The sequence below is a fragment of the Carassius gibelio genome, chromosome B15 (genome assembly GCF_023724105.1).
Source record: "Carassius gibelio isolate Cgi1373 ecotype wild population from Czech Republic chromosome B15, carGib1.2-hapl.c, whole genome shotgun sequence".
Classification (NCBI taxonomy): Eukaryota; Metazoa; Chordata; class Actinopteri; order Cypriniformes; family Cyprinidae; genus Carassius; species Carassius gibelio.
The window spans coordinates 15776920-15794972 of NC_068410.1; the positions used below are offsets into that span (position 1 = coordinate 15776920).

General features: G+C 36.1%; 1 protein-coding gene across 1 annotated transcript in view; it reads left to right on the top strand.

The window, feature by feature from the left end:
• The window catches only part of zbtb16b (zinc finger and BTB domain containing 16b), a 51524-nt gene that overhangs the window by 9958 nt on the left and 23513 nt on the right, over positions 1-18053 (top strand). Inside the window, exons 3-4 of the mRNA XM_052576034.1 lie at positions 7632-7729; positions 15061-15147. Of these exons, the coding sequence (XP_052431994.1) occupies positions 7632-7729; positions 15061-15147 (185 nt within the window). The remainder of the gene's footprint in view (positions 1-7631; positions 7730-15060; positions 15148-18053) is intronic.

Genomic DNA, 18053 nt, shown 5'->3' on the forward strand with positions numbered 1-18053 from the left:
TATAATTGAACACCATAAATTAAAACATGCCGGGCTCGATTTTAATTAATTATATCAAGGCCATCTGATTTTTGATGTTCACATTTGAAGGGATAGTTCACCCCAGGGTATCCAAGATGTAGGTAACTTTATTTCTTCAGTAGAAAACATACTGAGATTTTTAACTCAAACCTTTGCAGTCGGTCAGTCATATAATGAAAATGAATGGGAATCATGTCTTTGAGAGTCAAAAAACATACACAAACAGAAATAAATTAAACCCATATATGGCAGATCTGCCGTAAAGCAAGAAGAAGAAGAAGAAGAAGAAGAAGAAGAAGCATCACTCACTGGCTGTTTGAGTAAAAAATGGTTATAAATATTGTTCCGTTTCTTGCACAGACCGATCGTTTCATGTCTTTACACATCAATGTATCATCACTTGCCACAGGGTTTACATTGGTTTTGTTTGTGTATTTTTTATTAACTTTTTTTACTTTAAAGCAATAATTCCCATCAACTTCCATTATAAGACTGACAGACTGCAACTGTTTAAGTTAAAAATCTTTGTTTGTGTTCGACCGAAGAAACAAAGACACCTACATCTTGGATGCAGATAAACATAAAATGTTCATTTTTGAGTGAACTATCCCTTTAAGCAGTAGGATGATTCCTACTTTTCCATCCCCAGATTTGAAATTGAGATTTTGAAGCAGCTCCTTTGATGGAACTCAGTGACTGAATCTAAAACCTTCAGCTGACACACAAATGACATCCACGCTGGTTATGAACTTGCTATGTATGACATTACAGAAGGTTGTCCGGTCCAGTTCCTTTCACACAGCAGTGTTGTGTTTCTTGTTAGTCTGCATGTTAACATAAAGTAGAGTTGGGGTACTCGAACTTGGACTCGGACTCGAGTCCAATTTTGAATGAACTCGGACTTGTCACACACTCGGGTGAATTTGTACTCGGACTTGACACGGACTTGAAGATTTTGGACTCGGAAAATATTCCGAGTACAGTCGAGTCCGCGTGTGTAACAATAAAACCAGCATAAAATTGAGATGATAAATTAATGAATGTCTCCCCTTATGTCATTTTACTGCACCACACCGGCAGGCAGCAGTAGCATATCATCTCACGCTTGTAGATGAAACACACGCACCACTCACTGGATAGCAATGTGGATTAGTGATGGGAAGTTCGATTCTTTTCCGCGAACCGGTTCTTTCGGACGGTTTGATTCAATAAACCGGTTGAAAAAAAAAACGGTTCACTGGTTCTTTTACGCTCGACGTAATGACTGGCATTGGCGATGTCGATCAAACATTCAAATATATAAAGTCACTAATCATAATTTCAGTCAGTTAAAAACCTCATAATCATGAAAAGTTTACAATTATTTTTTGCAACAACACACCCAAATACAGTAACTGCAATAATGTGCATACGAGGATTTAAGTCTTGAAGATATAAAGTAAATTAGGTGTCATCAGCGCAGAAACCATAAATAATCCATTGCGATGTATTTATTATTAAATGAATTTACGTTTCGTCAGATTGCCCTTCATTCAAGCCCTCGGATTACCCGCACTCATAACATTAGCACAGGATCAGTTCAGAATCAAACACCAAAAGAATCAGTTAGGTTCAGACGCGCAGTGAGTCAGTCGGCTTCACGCTGAATCACGCATGCGCAGTATCATCAGCTCCTCGGTTCTCGAATCGGACGCCTCCGAAAAAAACGTTTTCGTTTCAGTTTACTGATGGTCCGAAAACCTATGCAACCAATTCTTGACTCGAAAAGGAGAATCGCTAAAACCGGCACGTGCTGCAGTTCAGTATCATCAGCTGCTCTACTCGTGTTCATGTTCTGTTTACTACAAACTCAATTTGTGAATGTGTCATCATTAACTACAAATACAGTACAGATATTTCATAAATCATCCCTTATTCCTATTAAACATGGAGTCTTTAGAGTCTTAATTGTTGTCCAACTTCCCAGAAAATCCCTTTGGCCCATACATAATCTACAATATACAGATTAGAAACATGCATCTTAAAAAATAAATAAATAAATAAATAAATAAATATATATATATATATATATAAGTTATTTTAGCACACTTTCTGATGTTTAACAAAATACTTGAAAAATTACACGCTTGCGCAGTATCATCAGTTCGTCGGTTCTCAAATCGGACGCGTCGGAAAGAAACGGTTTTCGGTTCAGTGTGTACTGATGATCCGAAAACCGATGCAACCGAGTACCAAAGACAGCAGCAGCAACCAACAGATGCTGCACAGCTCAGCATTGCAGGATTTGCAAGACTAGAATTGGCCAAACAAGCAGTGCTACTTTATGATGCAAGTTCTCCCAAGACAACAGGAAATTCATAATGCCATCATTAAGGATCTCCTCATTGGCTGCACTTTACCTCTGTCAAATGTGAGGGAGAGGCATTAAATAATTGAAATGTCAGCTTTAACTCAGAATCAGAGTCAGAAAGAGCTTTATTGGCAAGTATGCTTACGCATACAAGGAATTTGTTTTAGTGACATAAGCTTCCAGTACACAGAGACAACAACAACACAGACAAAAAAATAAATAAATTAATAAGATTTACAAATTGGCAAATAAATAAGTGTATAAACAATTTTGCTATACATGATAATGGAATAGGATTGAGTGAGGTGTTCTAGGATGGAGGGTTCACAAATAAATATATTATATTTATAATAAATATAAATATAACTGGAGGACAATATAGTGTGATACAATAATAAAACAGGTTCATTTGTATTTTCATGCACTTGTAATACAATAAAACCTTTGAAACCTTTTTTGATAGGAAACTAGTTCTGTTGACATAAAATAAAAATGTTCAATGGCAATGACTAGATGTAACAGTGGTATTTTTTTTATTACATTTTTATATTGCCATTGGTTTAATGGGTTGAAAGGTTAAAATATTAATAGAATGTAAACATTTACAATACCAATTTATAATCTTTTTTAATTTAATTACTTTCTGGACTCGGGCGGACTCGACTCGGACTCGGCCTTTAAGAACTCGGACTTGAGTCCAACTCGGCCCCTTTTGGACTCGGACTCGGACTTGGACTTGATGTTTGTGGACTTGGTCTTGACTCGTACTCGACAAAGGTGGACTCGGACCCAACTCTAACATAAAGACACTGTTGTCCTGGGCTTCTTTACTAATGCATGCATTGTGCAATCCGCGTACAGTAATTCGGTGGAACACGTGGAACATACCAACTATGCAAACTTTTTGGGGGAAACCTGAATGGAACCATTTACTAAATACTGTACTACAACCAGGGTGTCGCTGAAAATTAGTGTTTGAGTTTGTTTACAGAATGCTGTTGTCACTGCAGCAGACACCAATATACAATTAATTATTTGAAAAGATATAATTTCCCTGCGACCAGTGGGCCCCCTTTCCAGTGTAGACCCCTGGGTTTCAGCCTGCTGATGACTGTACGTTAATGAGCCCCTGCATATTTCCATACTTGTAGCATGTACTGTATACCCTTTGATTTCCTTCTAAGTACCATTGTATATAAATATGATTATTTGAGTCACGGTTCCAGTTGGTGTATTTTTTTAAAAAATTGACATTTGTTTGTGGGTTTTTGTGAAGTGTTTCTGTTTTCTCATTCATGCTTCATAAGCTTTTCTTCACACCGCTTTGGGGAAGACTTCCTTTAAAGCCGCCTCATTGGTAATTTGGCAGTTCTCTAGTATCCGATTGCACACATCAGCCCCTGAATTGCTCTCTCAGTGGGAAAGGTACTCTAGCAGCTCAGCTCTGGCCTGCCATTAATCAAAGCCACTTCCAGTGGCCCACTCCAGAAACACAAGCGCTTACCCTGCCTCAGACAGACAACTCGACAATTTGTCTCCTTTGAAAAAGTCGACATTTTAATGCCTGCATTTTAATAGGAATGTATAACACAGGCCTGTAGAGACAAATGGGCCGTCATCTTTACAGATTGTTTCTGTCCTCTAACCTTGTCTGAACAGTTTCATTCAGGGCAGGTGTACTTAAATCGACCGTAAGATTAAGTTTTAACACGTCGTGTTTTCAGAGGTTCGATTTCCATGTTTAATGTTGTTTTAACGTTGATCTGACGTTAGGATTATTTAATATTCTTTTGTTAATGTCCGCATCCGCATATCAGTGTCAGATTCTGGAGCTCAAACTAGACTATTTAAATAATGTAGTGAGTTGTCATGATGTTTTATGTCTCTGTCTATTTGGATTTGCTTTGACAATGACAGTTGTTTTGACTGGGATCGAGACGAGCACTATTGATTTTCCTCTCATTGTTCCATTTACCAGGTATTTCTCCATGTCTCAGATCAGTGTTGTTTAATCTTTCATGTCATTCAAGTGGACAGAGGGAATGAGATTAAAGGGAGGTTTCTGAAAGGTGCTCTTGTTACAGAGCAATCAAATTGCTAGAGAGGTATGATGATACATCAATTAATATTATCTACTCACAATTAACTTTTTTAAGATGAAAGGTAAATTTCCAATTGTATAATATCAGAAGCAATCACATAATATAGCAACTTGTAGTAGGGATGTGCAAACCTGAGTACAGTTGTTGGTGGGTTGACTAGTGTGCTAATCTCTCTTAAATAGATACAGTAGTTCAGGCAAAAATTTGAATGTATTTTATTATTTTATTATCTTCTCTAAAACATACATGGCTGACTTTGAAAAAGTAAACACATTTTCCACGGAAGAAAGAAAGTTGTACAAGTGTAACAAAGTAAATGATGACAGAATTTTGGATGAACTGTCCCTTTAAGGAAATCCACCAGACCAAATCAGACACTTTTTCCAAAACACCTTCATACAGCACACATTAAAACAACTGCTTGGTGAAATGCATCAAGACTCATTTTTTTTTTTTTAAAACATAAGCTGTAAATGAAAAAGACTTGAAATTAATAATGTGGTGCTAATAGGGTGAGACTTTGAAAAACAGTGAGACCTTAAAAACGGATAAAGATGTGCATTTTGGGATGTGCATTTAACAATTCATTACAAAAGAGGTGTTTGGATGTCTTTAGAGTCAATGCTTTAAATTGCTTAAATTGGATGAGGCAAATCATACTGCTAACATACCAAAAACAGAGATTGTTTTACTATTGGGAGATGAGAGGGTCCATATTACTTACTATAAGAGAATGTATAATGGAAGCCTCTCCTCCATTGACACCGATTAAAAAAAAAAAAAAACACCTTCTGGTCTCCTTGTCGTTAGCATTAGCCATAACGCTTTTTTGGCTAATGGTTGCAGGCTTACCCTCTAGTGGCTTTGCTAAAACCCTTTACAAAAGTTGCATCTTTTAATAATTATCTTTAAAAGCTGCGTTATAAAGCTGAACAAAGGGAATAGATTTAGTTAAACACATTAGTTAACCTCAATAATCTGCCAGTCAACCATCAAACATCTGCATTAATGTGGTACTGCCAAAAAGCTTGGTTTATGCCAAGTCATTACTTTACAATGTTTTCAAAGCTTAGCTGCACAATAATATGCCATTTTCAAGCCACGAGGCTGCATTCAGTAAGACAACACTAGTATTATTTTCCAGCAAACACACAAATCTGTAGATAATGTCTGTTGGCTGCCGACAGCGGTGCTCAACGTGTCCACTGCGGTTGAGTGGATATTGCTTATGGGAGGCTGGGCTCTGTCAGGCGGTCTATTTCAGACCCTGTGTTGTGGCTGGAAAGGGGGACGACGCAGCAGATGCTACAGATTGTGAAATGCAGCTAACATGCATTCTGTCTGCACCCTCAACCGAATGGCACATGACCTCAGCAGACATCCTCGGTCAAATAAAATGATGGGTGTTGACTCTTTGAATTGGAATAGAAAGCTAATTCGCTTCCATTACTCTGAATTATCTTCAACAGAATGTCCTGGTATTAATATTTTACCACGACAGTGGTAGCGAGTTTATAGCTTTTTTTCAAGGTGAAATAATATGCCCCTTTTCATAATAAGCCCGTGCATGTCTGGCAGCGCCCCGGTTGCGGAGTGGTGATAATTAAGGGCTCTATAGCAGGAATAAAGGTTACGTCTGCAGCGGGTTCGCTCGACTGCTCGTTGATGCAGCGCACGCGCCGCCGGTGCGTCTGTGTCTGTGTGTGGCTGGAATTCACATGAAAGGACTCGGGCGAGAGAAGGGAACAGGAGTGGGCGGGGGACAAGTCGTTGATATGTACAGCATGACTCAGTTAAACATACCGAACAGCCAGGGTATTTCAGGAGCATTTAATACGTTTTAATTAAAACAAATATTTAGAACGAGAGGACAGATTAAGAGGACAATCCCTATGTTTGACTTTGACGGGTGGTTTTGGGCCTTGCGGTTCGCTCGTGGCTGTAGCTACTTCATTGGAATGGAGTGTATATATTTGTTCAGGTTCTTTGTGTACCTTTTCTCTGGGGCATGTTTAATTTTTGATAAAACTACACCATAAATGTTTTCTCTCAAGCCACCGGGTCAGTACGTCTGGACGGTAAATATTTCATAGCTCTGCTGAAGCTAGTTCCGCTACGGTTTTGTAGACAAGCTCATTGCATTTCTCGAATCCAGGTCTAGGTTTATTTTAAGCCTCAGATGATGATGGCATATGCTATTCAGTTCATTAACAGCTTTTCCTGTATTAGGCTTAATTGATTCAGACCTGCTTGATGAATATTTCGAGTGCCTGGAGTCTTTGAAGTATGTGCCCTATACCTAAAACCTTTCACAGCACCCTGTCGAGAGAATCATCAAAATTAACTATGAGCCACAGACGTAGGCGTGTTTAGAATATCAAGCATGGCTTTATGAAACTGCATTCCTAAATAAAACTGCTTTTTTTTTAACTGTAAAGGAATAGTTCTTTTAACGGAATGCTTGCTTTCTTTCATGGAATGTGCAAGGAGGTGTTTTGGAGAATTTGATTTATTCAAGCTGGTGTACACGGCGAATGCAGATCTCCAACACTGAACATCACAACACTGATGTCTGTCAGAAAATAACACGCACAATACACTCTCATTGCTGATAAATAGATTTAATACGTGAAAGGATATCAAACAACTTGATCAGTGTTTATTTTTTATATAAAATATGGTTTGATATAAAATATGGTTTGGTCGTTTACAAGATTATGGCAGTTATCAAAGTTTAATCTTTTTGAGCATTCTGAACAACCCGACATAACATTTTGAACTAATAGTGTGAGTTTAGGGGTGTGGCTGTTTGTTTGTTTAACCAATGGCAGATTAGGGGAGGGTCAGAAATCTGTTTGAAAACAATCATTATATTCTCTATTCCGTTTGGTGAGGCTGGTGGTGCAGAAATGACATTTTAAGCAAATATATTTTATCAATATGAGTAAATATGAATGTACTTGACTATATATTTTATCTATAATTTATCAACTCGTTGAGAGAAATCACTGATGCCATTTTCACACTGGAAAGCACAAATTGCCTGTAAAACCGACATCAGGGTCAAGAAAATGGCCAGATCTGACCTTCTCAATCTCAAAGTGTGTAGTTACTGTGTAAAGCTACACTGGTTCAATCTATTAATGTTTAATCCACAGGAAGTTGCATGGCGGAGTGAAGACCTTTGGCTGTGAGTTCTGTGGAAAGCAGTTCCTGGACAGTTTACGATTGAGGATGCACATGCTGTCTCATTCAGGTAAACACTCCTGTAAATAACATGAACATGCACAAATGTAGTCCTGATAAGGAAGAAAACATAGAGTACAGTGCCATTGCACAAGTGATACGTGATCGGTGTGGTGCAACAAGTGTCAGCCCCCTGTTGCCCCGTGTTTGTCCACCATGTACTGCATGCATAACCTGATGTAACAGATGGAGCATTGCACTTCTATTAGTGAAGCAGTGTTTGGTTATCCCCGTCTTCCCACTTCCCTCTCCAGTCCCATATGTGTCTCAACTGTTACATTTCAAGCCTGGCAGAGATCCAGTCTGGGCACTTTGCCACATTATTAGTACAGTATGTACAGTGAATCTTGCCAGCTTGTTCTTTTCTTATTGTAATGAGGAGGTGTAGGACAGAAACTCGCTTAAGGGAGGGGTGGATCCAGCTGTTTATATACATCCAAACCCATAATTAAACGATCATGCTGAAATGATGCTGTTACATGTTATGTAAGTGTGTGGTGTTGTTTTCATGCCGATGTGTGCTATTAACTTCGAACTTTTGCCATCAGATTTTAGTTTTCAAAAGGGTCTGTTGCATAACCGTAGACATAAAATAAACCAGATGCAGACTGCAAAATGAAGTTTAGTGCTGAGATTCTGTGTTTTGGGCTTATGCTGTCCAGCTGTCATCCTGTTTTTTATTGTAGCTCTTTTTTAAGATCCCTTTCAGTCTTTGCTTAACAGAGTGTATTATTTAGCCGACCGACATGCGGTTTCCATAAAAATGCCACTTGTAAAAACTCTGCTATTTAAAAAAAAAAAAAGGTAATTACACATTTAATGATTATTATTATTTTTATTATTATTATTATGAAAAAAAAATCTCTTCATTTTTCACTTTTCGTTACATATGTATTTAGATACGGCTATTTAATAAAAAATTCAGCACACAACATTACCTCACTCACATGCTAAACCATGCTAAACCAGTTTTGTTTAATTTGTAATTGTTTATTTTTTAAATAATAAAACTACATATAAAATATTTATTTAGATAGGTAGTTCTGTTATGTCCTAGCTTATAACGATTACAACATTATTTGGGAAACATGGAGAAATGGCATTGCAACATGTTGCAGGCAGGATTCAAACCTACTTTTTCAGGTCAAGGCTCTCGCCTCAGTATCAAGGATGCTGTGTTTGATGCTTATTGAATTCAGACGTCGCCCATAATTAGATTGTGCTTTAGAGGGGAATGTCCTGTTTCAAGTGAAGGGGAAATACACTTAAACCAGCTGCAGGAAGTGTGTGTGTGTGTGTGAGAGAGAGAGAGAGAGAGAGTAGAGTGTGTCCATCTGTCTGATTAAGTCTGTAGTCTTCTCTCTGGAGGGTTTTGTGAAGCCCACCTCACTTGACTTTATCAGCACACGTTTTTGTCAAGATTCTGACAGCTCTCTTTGCCAAATGAACTGAAAAGCCCTCTTTCTTTTATCTCTTATTCTCTGTGTGCTTCTTTTTTGCGTGTTTATCAAAGCGAGAGGAAGAGATTTATTATTTTTCCCTAAATTCAACCCTCCTAATCTGTTATGAATCAATATCATAAACACTGGCAACAATATTCAGTTACTCCCACGTTTAATCTGCTCGTAATCCACTGTCACACCTGTTCACACGCGGCACGAAGCAGAAACGAGAGTGAATCTTCATCATGCGCAGCATTCAGGCTGAAAAGCTCTGTCAAGATGTTTTCTCTCTTTTTTTTCTCTGTCTGGGAGAAGCCCTGCGCTCGGATCCTGGCGACACGCCAGCTCTTCCCTCGCACTGATGACATCATCAGCTGCCGGCAGGTCTGGATGTTCTGCCAGCATTCTGGAGCATTTATGATTGCTCGCAGATGTGTGTCCAGGAACATACTGTACCCAAATCCCAAAATTAATCAAACTTGACTGCTCTCCAAGCCACTGCTCTCCAAAATAGCGTGAGCACTGGGGTGGGGGGAGGACACTGGTGGAGTCCTAAATAAACAAAAATGCAGAAAGAAAACAGAAATGTTGACTGCAGGCCCCTTTGGAGCAGACGTCTGTGCTGCGGTTGAAGTGTTAAAGGGTTACGTCCGAGGGCATGCCCTACAGTACATGCGCCACCATGCCAGGTTCTGACACTTTCCATTAATACAGTATACTACGATGTAACTTAGTGTATCCTAAATATACACAAAAAGGAACTAGTCTAATGCCCATAAAAAAGTGGTCTTGACATCTTCAACTGTATTTAAACCTTCCAATATGCGAAATGTTTTTCATTATTGAACAATCTGTTGAATTTACTTTAAATTCATTTACAAAATATCATATTTCATTTATTGTTTGTTATTATTTAGTATAATATAGTAATAGTATTTTTATATGAGTAATTTTATATACTGTTACTATTATTATTTATAATTATTCGTAGAATTGGTCTTTATTGTAATTTTTATATATATATATATATATATATATATATATATATATATAAAAATATATAATAAATAATAATTATGCTAATAATTGTATATATTATTCATTTTACTCATTCTGACAATCCTTAAAGTTGTGACACCTTGATAAACTGACTTTAAATTTTACCCAAATTTAGGGCTAAATTTCAACTCAGTTACCGGCATTTTTCTGGATTTGTCGAATATTTGTCTGTTTAACTATATATTTATCTATTTTAATAATTTATGTAAAGACATTTTTGCCAAATACATTTGATTTTTAATGCTTACTGAATATCAAATGTATTATTAAAATGGTTATTTATTTATATTAAATATTGTTGACATTTCTATTAAATTTTTTGTAAAAAATATTTTAATTATTTGGTTTTATTTTTTATCATTATTTGTTATATATTAATAGCATATTTCAATACTATTACTAATATTATTTATTATTATGTATATGTATTGTTTATTATTATTTATTATTTGCTATTTTTACAAATTGTAACAGTCCTCAAAATTGTGACATCTTGGTAAACTAACTGTTAATTTTACCCAAATTTAGGGCTAAATATTCAACCCAGTTATAATTAGTTTTTAGGCTTTTTAAAAAATTGTTTATCTATTTATTTAGCTATTTTCATGTATTTTATGTCAATATATTGTGTCTATTTAAATTAAACTTAAAAAACAAATGTCCCCGGATTTTGATAACAGGGTTAAAAAAAAATGGCAAACCTTACATAACCAAGAAAGTTCCCATATTACTTTTTTATCTCTTTAGGTTGACAAATGTATTATTATTATTAATAATTATTATTATAGTTGTTTTTGATGTTGTTATTGTACCATTTAGAAACCATTTTAGGTACCATTCACTGACCATATGATGAAAAAGAGAATATATATAATATATAAGTAATATATAAATACAAGTGTTTCAGACCCTAGTTCACACTTTATTCATGGAAAGTGCCTTCTGTTTCACCGGATGGATTTAAACACTCAACACTCATACCTCACGGACCTGCGGACGTCAGCATACAAGAGAAGGCTGTTGTTATTGGGCATATTTATATAGAGAGCTGCTTTAATATTACGACCTCTGTGCCTCCATTATTTAATGATGTTTTTCACCATGACCTATTATTCGAATGTCTCTCGCAAATAAGATAAATAAAGTTGTTTCAGTGTTGATGTCCAAACATTTACAATTAATGATTATTAACCTGAGTCTTTATTTTACAAATGGGAAAGGGGGAAATAAAAATACAAATCTTATTCATTCTTTATAGTGCACAAAAGCCCTAGATCTTCTGGCCCGTCATTGGATTTTGCTGCTTTACATCCCAACGGTTGCCAAGTAGCAGAAGCCGTTGTTTTCTAATGCTCTAATTTGGTATTCAGCACAAGATTGAATCTTATTTTTGTATGCCAGACAAAGTGTTTTGATGGAGGGTGATTGCAGCCAGTCTGGAGGCTGTTGGGGCTGTTTTTCATGGGCAATACAGTGCACAATGTGCTGTCTGAAACAGAACACAAGCCTATTGAATGTGAGATCTGCTTTGCATGAGCCGGGCATGGCTGTGTCAAAATAGAACAAATTAGATATGCTGAAATGACACACGATTCACAATAAAAGCTGTCTAGGTAGGTAGCTCACTATATTTTGAGACGCAACCATCAAGGTTTCAAAGCAAGACCTAAACTGTAGCTTCTATCTTTCACTAACAAGACAAAAATAAACCTGAAAACACTGAGCATTTTCATTCAAGCGCAGCAGAAATGTTCTCACAGGCGTAATTTACGCTGGCGCTGATGAGTCACGCCATCAAAGTATTTTTGAGCATGGTTTGTAATGATTCTGTAAATGAGTGCATTTTTAAACTTTAAAGGGCTTTGGTTGTCGTCCAGAAGGAATGAGAAGAAAGTGTATGTGGAAAGAGGCTAATTTTAGGCGCTAGCTGGCTGACTTCACGAAGCTTGTGGGTGCTTTAATGAGTCATAATAAAGCCATTTCAGACCAGCTTGGTGAAAATAGATACTTGATGAGCCAAAGGTCATTATACATTTGGATTTTATTGATTTTTTTTTTTCCTGAGTCTGAGGTACGAAGTCTGCAGGAAATGGTAAAAACCTGCTAGCAGAAGCCATAGTTTTGTAGATGTTGTGTCCAAGCTACAGTATGCGTGGTGAACCGAAGACGCTGTTCGCTTCTTCGTCTTGAGGTCTTGTCCCTCATGAAATGTGCAGAAAAAGCAACATCAGCCGGCCATTTCTCCTTGTTCGGTGTGTGTGGTTTATCGAGAGCTTTTTATTATTTCTGAAGTGATGGAAACAGCCTGGCCTACTTCATAATGGGCCAGCAGCTCCACAGGTGGATCTAATACTATTAATAGATGGAGTCCCTCAGGCAGTTGATGGCCATCAGAACAGTTATTTAGTCCAGTTATTAAGGATCGCTAGTTGCAACTGGGTTAAATGATTGTTTTATTTCTGTGCGTGTGCATTTGTACACCTTGTAAATGTGTTTCCATCTGTGCAGGTGATTCATATGTTTAATGATGTCTTAATGGTGTAAGTTTTGCATAGCCTATTTTTAGGACCATCAAGATTTTTTGTTTTTTTGTTTTTTGCATTATGACATTATTTTCAGGATAATTAAGCAGCCCTCACACCTTCTCAGTATGGTAATGTGAAAAATTCTCATTTTCATTAACGTAATGTAAAAAAAAAAAACAATGTTACACTATTTAAATTGATTTATACGTAATGGTAGTGCATGATGTACAGCCTCCAGTTCATTATTTATTGTGTCCAGACAAGGTGATTTTCTGTAATACAGTTACAGTCAAATGAGAATCATAATAAAGAAAATTACAAACCGATTCAAGAGTAAAAAAATAAGTTAGAGTTATTATAATCGGAGGGGAAATAATATTAGTATTTATTGATTTATTATAATGTATATTTATTGTATTTATTATTTTATTTATATTTTATGAATTAACTTGCCACTTGACTCCATGTTTAAAGTTACAAAAAATTTCTGCTTCAAATAAATGCTCTTTTGAATTTTCTGTTCACAGTGAAGGCTAAAGTAATGGTTTCTGAAAATTCACTGGAATAATTTTATTTTAAATTGTAACATTATTTCACAGTATTCCTGTTTTTACTGTTGTTTTAACCAAGTAAATCCAATAAATGCAGCCTTGCTGAGCAATATATATGTATATATATATATATATATATATATGTGTGTGTGTGTGTGTGTGTGTGTGTGTGTGTATGTATATATATATATATATATATATATATATATATATATATATATATAGACAGACCGACCGACCGACCGACAGATAGATATAGTTTATACATACATACATAAACTTACTGATCCCAAAATGTTTAACTATTAGTTTATATTAATGAAATAAAAACAGCCTTGACAGGCTTCTTGAGATTCACTCTGGAGTAACAACATTAGCATTGATAAACTAATTATGGTTGATCAAAATAATCTGCCTGAATACCTGCCTGAGGGTCCGTCAACCTGATATGACCTTTCCTGCTATATGATTATCATCTATTACTGTTTTCTCTATGAACTCATCATAAATGGGCATAGTGTATTGTTTGTAAGAAGAGACTCATTGTAGATGTCATAAATCAGTCTGAAGATACAAAGCGCTTTAATATCCTTTAGGACATGTTGCTGTCTGTTCTGCCTCGGCTTTTGGTTTACCGTCTTTTATCAAGACAAGACAAGAGAAAGCTGCCAGCTCTTGTAGATAAGAACATCTCTTCGATTCTGTCAAGGGACAGTATTTTACCCTGTTGATGTGTGTTGGGGGGAAATGAATGATGTTTAATGTCATAAACAACTCATACTTTGAAATATCACAATTTCAGCTTCTTTTCAGTTCATTTTGTGGTTTGATTTCCAAAACATGACCTTAAAAAGTAGATTTAACAGATCATCAATAATGCCTGTGTACTGTTTTCTATCCAGGACATTGTTCACGGTACAGCTTTATGATTCTACTTTATATATTTTTGAATTCATGATTTTGCTCCTTATATTAATGTTTTAATTGCTTTATTGGAGGAATATTCCTCATATGTGATGTTACATTTAGGCATGCTAGATAAACCAGATTTCTGAAGATATATGAGTCATGAGGTGTTTTCTTCTGTATATTTGATATGAATTACATTTATATCAGCGAAGGTCAGATTATCACTTCAGCAATTTAATGTCAGTGTTATTATTGTTAACTAAAATTAAAACTATTCAAAATCTTTTTTGTGGTAAATGAAATAAAGCTGGATTGAAATGAAATATAAATATTACTGTAGGTGAGGAACTTAAACTTACAAAAACCTTGGCACCTAACTGAAATAACTGTTTAATTAAAGCACTAAAACTAAAATAAAAATATTATTTAAATAAATAATAAAAAGGACAAATGCACAAAAAAATTACTAAAATAAAATATAAATAAAAGCGAATTCAAAATATGAATAAATACTACATATCATATGTATATCTCGTTTCAATTTATTTTTATTTCCGTTTTAGTGATTTTATTACATTATTAGTAAATTTAGTACAAACTTATGCCTAGATATTTTTAAACATAAGTTTTATTTTCATCTATATCATATATTTATTCATATATATTTGTGTATATATATATATATATATATATATATATACACACACACACACACAAACACACTAAAATGACTTTTTTTAATAATACTAAGCATTACTACTAATTCTAACTTCTATTTTAAAACTAAAATTGTTGTTCCCAATTAAGCCATCAGCCAACTGGTATTAACTTTTATTGTACTCTTCTTTCTTCCAGCTGGACCAAAAGCGCTAGTATGTGATCAGTGTGGCGCTCAGTTTTCCAAGGAAGACGCCCTGGAAGCCCATCGACAGACTCACACAGGTAGGACCCTTCTTGCCTCATCTAACCGCAAACCACTTCGCTACATCACCCTAGTTAACCACAGTGGAAAAAAACAACAGTAAAGTGCAGATGCGTCATGCATGTACCAGTAGCAATCACGTTTATGACCCTATCAAAACTCCATTCAGATAGTCTTCTATAATTCAGCAGGGAAGGTTTCGGTGCCCTCTAAAATTTCAGCCAATAATATTGCTGTCACAGGGCAGGGCCGGCACACCGCTTTGGCACAGCAGCAGTGCCATGTTTCACCAATCTCCATCACTTTGTCTAAACATGGCATGTACATTTGTTAGAGTGACTGTGATGAGTTACCAGGGCCTGTGAGTCATCGGCGCTCTGGCACGATCATTAACATGCCAACAGCGCTCAGCTGCCACCCTCCTGTCAAATATTCATATTTACTAACATCTGATGACTGCAAGGTTGGGTTTCAGCGGTACTAGAGACATTTTAATAATCTTATTTTAGGTGAGGTATGTAGTGTGCTCTGATAGGGGTTGGCATGGGATGATATACTGTACTGAGTGTAAACTTGTTTTTGTTGCCGCATACCTGAGTGTACTCTGTCAGGACAAAATGAAGCATGTATGTAGGCGTTCAACTGTAGTCGACTACAGAAACTGTAAATGCTGTCATCGTTTACTTAACCTGTTGTTTTTTTCATGTGTTATGTTACAAGTCTTCACAAGCCGTGTGATAGCTTTGTGTAAGGAACAGCCAGAAATGATCAAGTCATCTTCTCCTCCAGTGAGCTGTTAACTTGAGAACCACTGCAACTGGATCTTTGATTCAGTGAGTTGAATTTGAGAGCTGGATAAAATGAACAAATCATTCTTTCGATCCAGTTTCGGCGAAATAGCTGATTTGGTTCACAAATCGGGCTTAAAAAATATTATTCATTCATATATTGATTCATTCATGAGTGAACCCTGACTGAATCAATGCTTCAGTCACAGAGGGTCTCGGGAAACAGCTCACTAGAGCATAATTAAAACTGGATACATAATTAAAATAAATATTCAGTGATTCGAGGTTCAAGAACTGGATAACATGAACAGGTCGTTCTTTTGATCCATTTTCAATAAACCAGCTGATTCGGTTCACAAATCAGACTGAAATTATTCATTCAACAAATTGATTCATTCATTAGTGAATCCTCACTGAATCAATGATTCGGTCACAGCGGTTCTCGGGTTAACAGCTCACTGAAGGGGGTAAGCTGATTCAGTTCACAATCGAGCTGAATGATTCATTCATGGGTTGAACTGATTTGTTCATTTGTTCATCTCACTAAATAAGTGATCCGGTTATAGGTTTTCTCAGGTTACCAGCTCACTAGAGGGAATAACAACTTAAATTTCCGTCTATTCACAGAAAACTATTCAGACTCGAAGAGAATGTGTAATTGGTATGTAATAATACTTTTGGGACTTAACAGACATAGTCATATTAATGCTAGTTTGAGTTCATTTCATTTGTGACAATTTCTGAACCCATTCCTGCATCTTTCCTGTCTTCACTCCATTATTTGTATCAAAAAAAAATGTGGAATAAAATGCCACGATGTCCCTGAATCTATGAACAGTGATCCCATAAAGAATCTGGACACTTGAGCCATGATTAAAAATGTCACTGCAAAAAAATAAATAAATGCTAATAATAATAAAAGTGTTATGAAATGTGTTATGAAAACACTTTTCAATAAAAACATTTCACAAAAAGAAGGAGAAGTAGGAGAAAGTAAGGAGAAGTTAGTTCATAGAAACACTGGAGTTGCGTTTGTTGTTATACATTATCCAGTTCAGTGATATTTGTAAATGTTGGTTATTTGTCCAAACATTTTCCTGGCCACTTCAGTCCAATCGCAGAGCTCTAATCTCTATACCTCGTCCTATATAGCCAACAGTTCTACCTTATTTACTTCTGTTACTCATTGGCTTATGAGACTGCCATCAGAGGATGCAGTCTGTCACAGGTATTCCAGACTGCACTAATTAATTTGCTCTCTGGGTATAAAAACGTTTCATGGGGCTAATGATCCACATGTTGAGTCTATATAAAGGTTGAGTCCTAATTAAAACAAGGTGCCATACTTTTGTCATCTGCGTAGATTTGAGGTGCTAAATGTTTCCATGGCAGCCGGCTCATAAAGTCTCTGAATTTCAGTTGGATTCGTACCAGGACTCTGTAATATATTTGTATTATTTTTACTGTGGGGTATGATGCTTCTGCAATATCTGTCACCTGTGTTCCGCAGGGAGAAAGACGATAACCCTCTCTAAAACGTTGGCATGTAACTGTAACTCGCTGTGGCACACACTGTATAAATACTTAATGCATGTCGACACAGAGGTGGTGTTAACGATGCCCAGAATTTTATACCTTCTCTCCCAAACTTGTAAACATCCCACTCTCCGTTTCAGTTTGGCAGCACATTTAGTGAATAGGAGGGGAAAACATACCTCATCCATTTTGAGAAGCCTTTTTACCGCTGGGCTCCTGCTATCACTCACTCAGGGTAAAGTGAAAGCTGTTGTCATTGCTCACATACATTTTTTGGACTTAAGCAAGCAAAAAGAAAAATTTCTGTCCTGGGTTCTTTGGAGCCAAGAGAGCCTTCCTGTATAAAAACTAGGGTTTTCATTTGATGTAGCCGTTTCTGGGAACAAAATTCATCTGTGGCATGGGAATTGAGAAATTTACCAACTATTTATTAATTTATTTATTTAATACCTGCCATGAAACTGTTTCCAGAATATTATTAATTTTAAAAATATATAGGTCTATAAATTGATTCAAGTATTTAATCAAATTTATGACATGATCAAAACTAGCTATGAAAAGCATGCCTCCAAAAATGTCTGCTGTTTTTATTTTTTTTTATT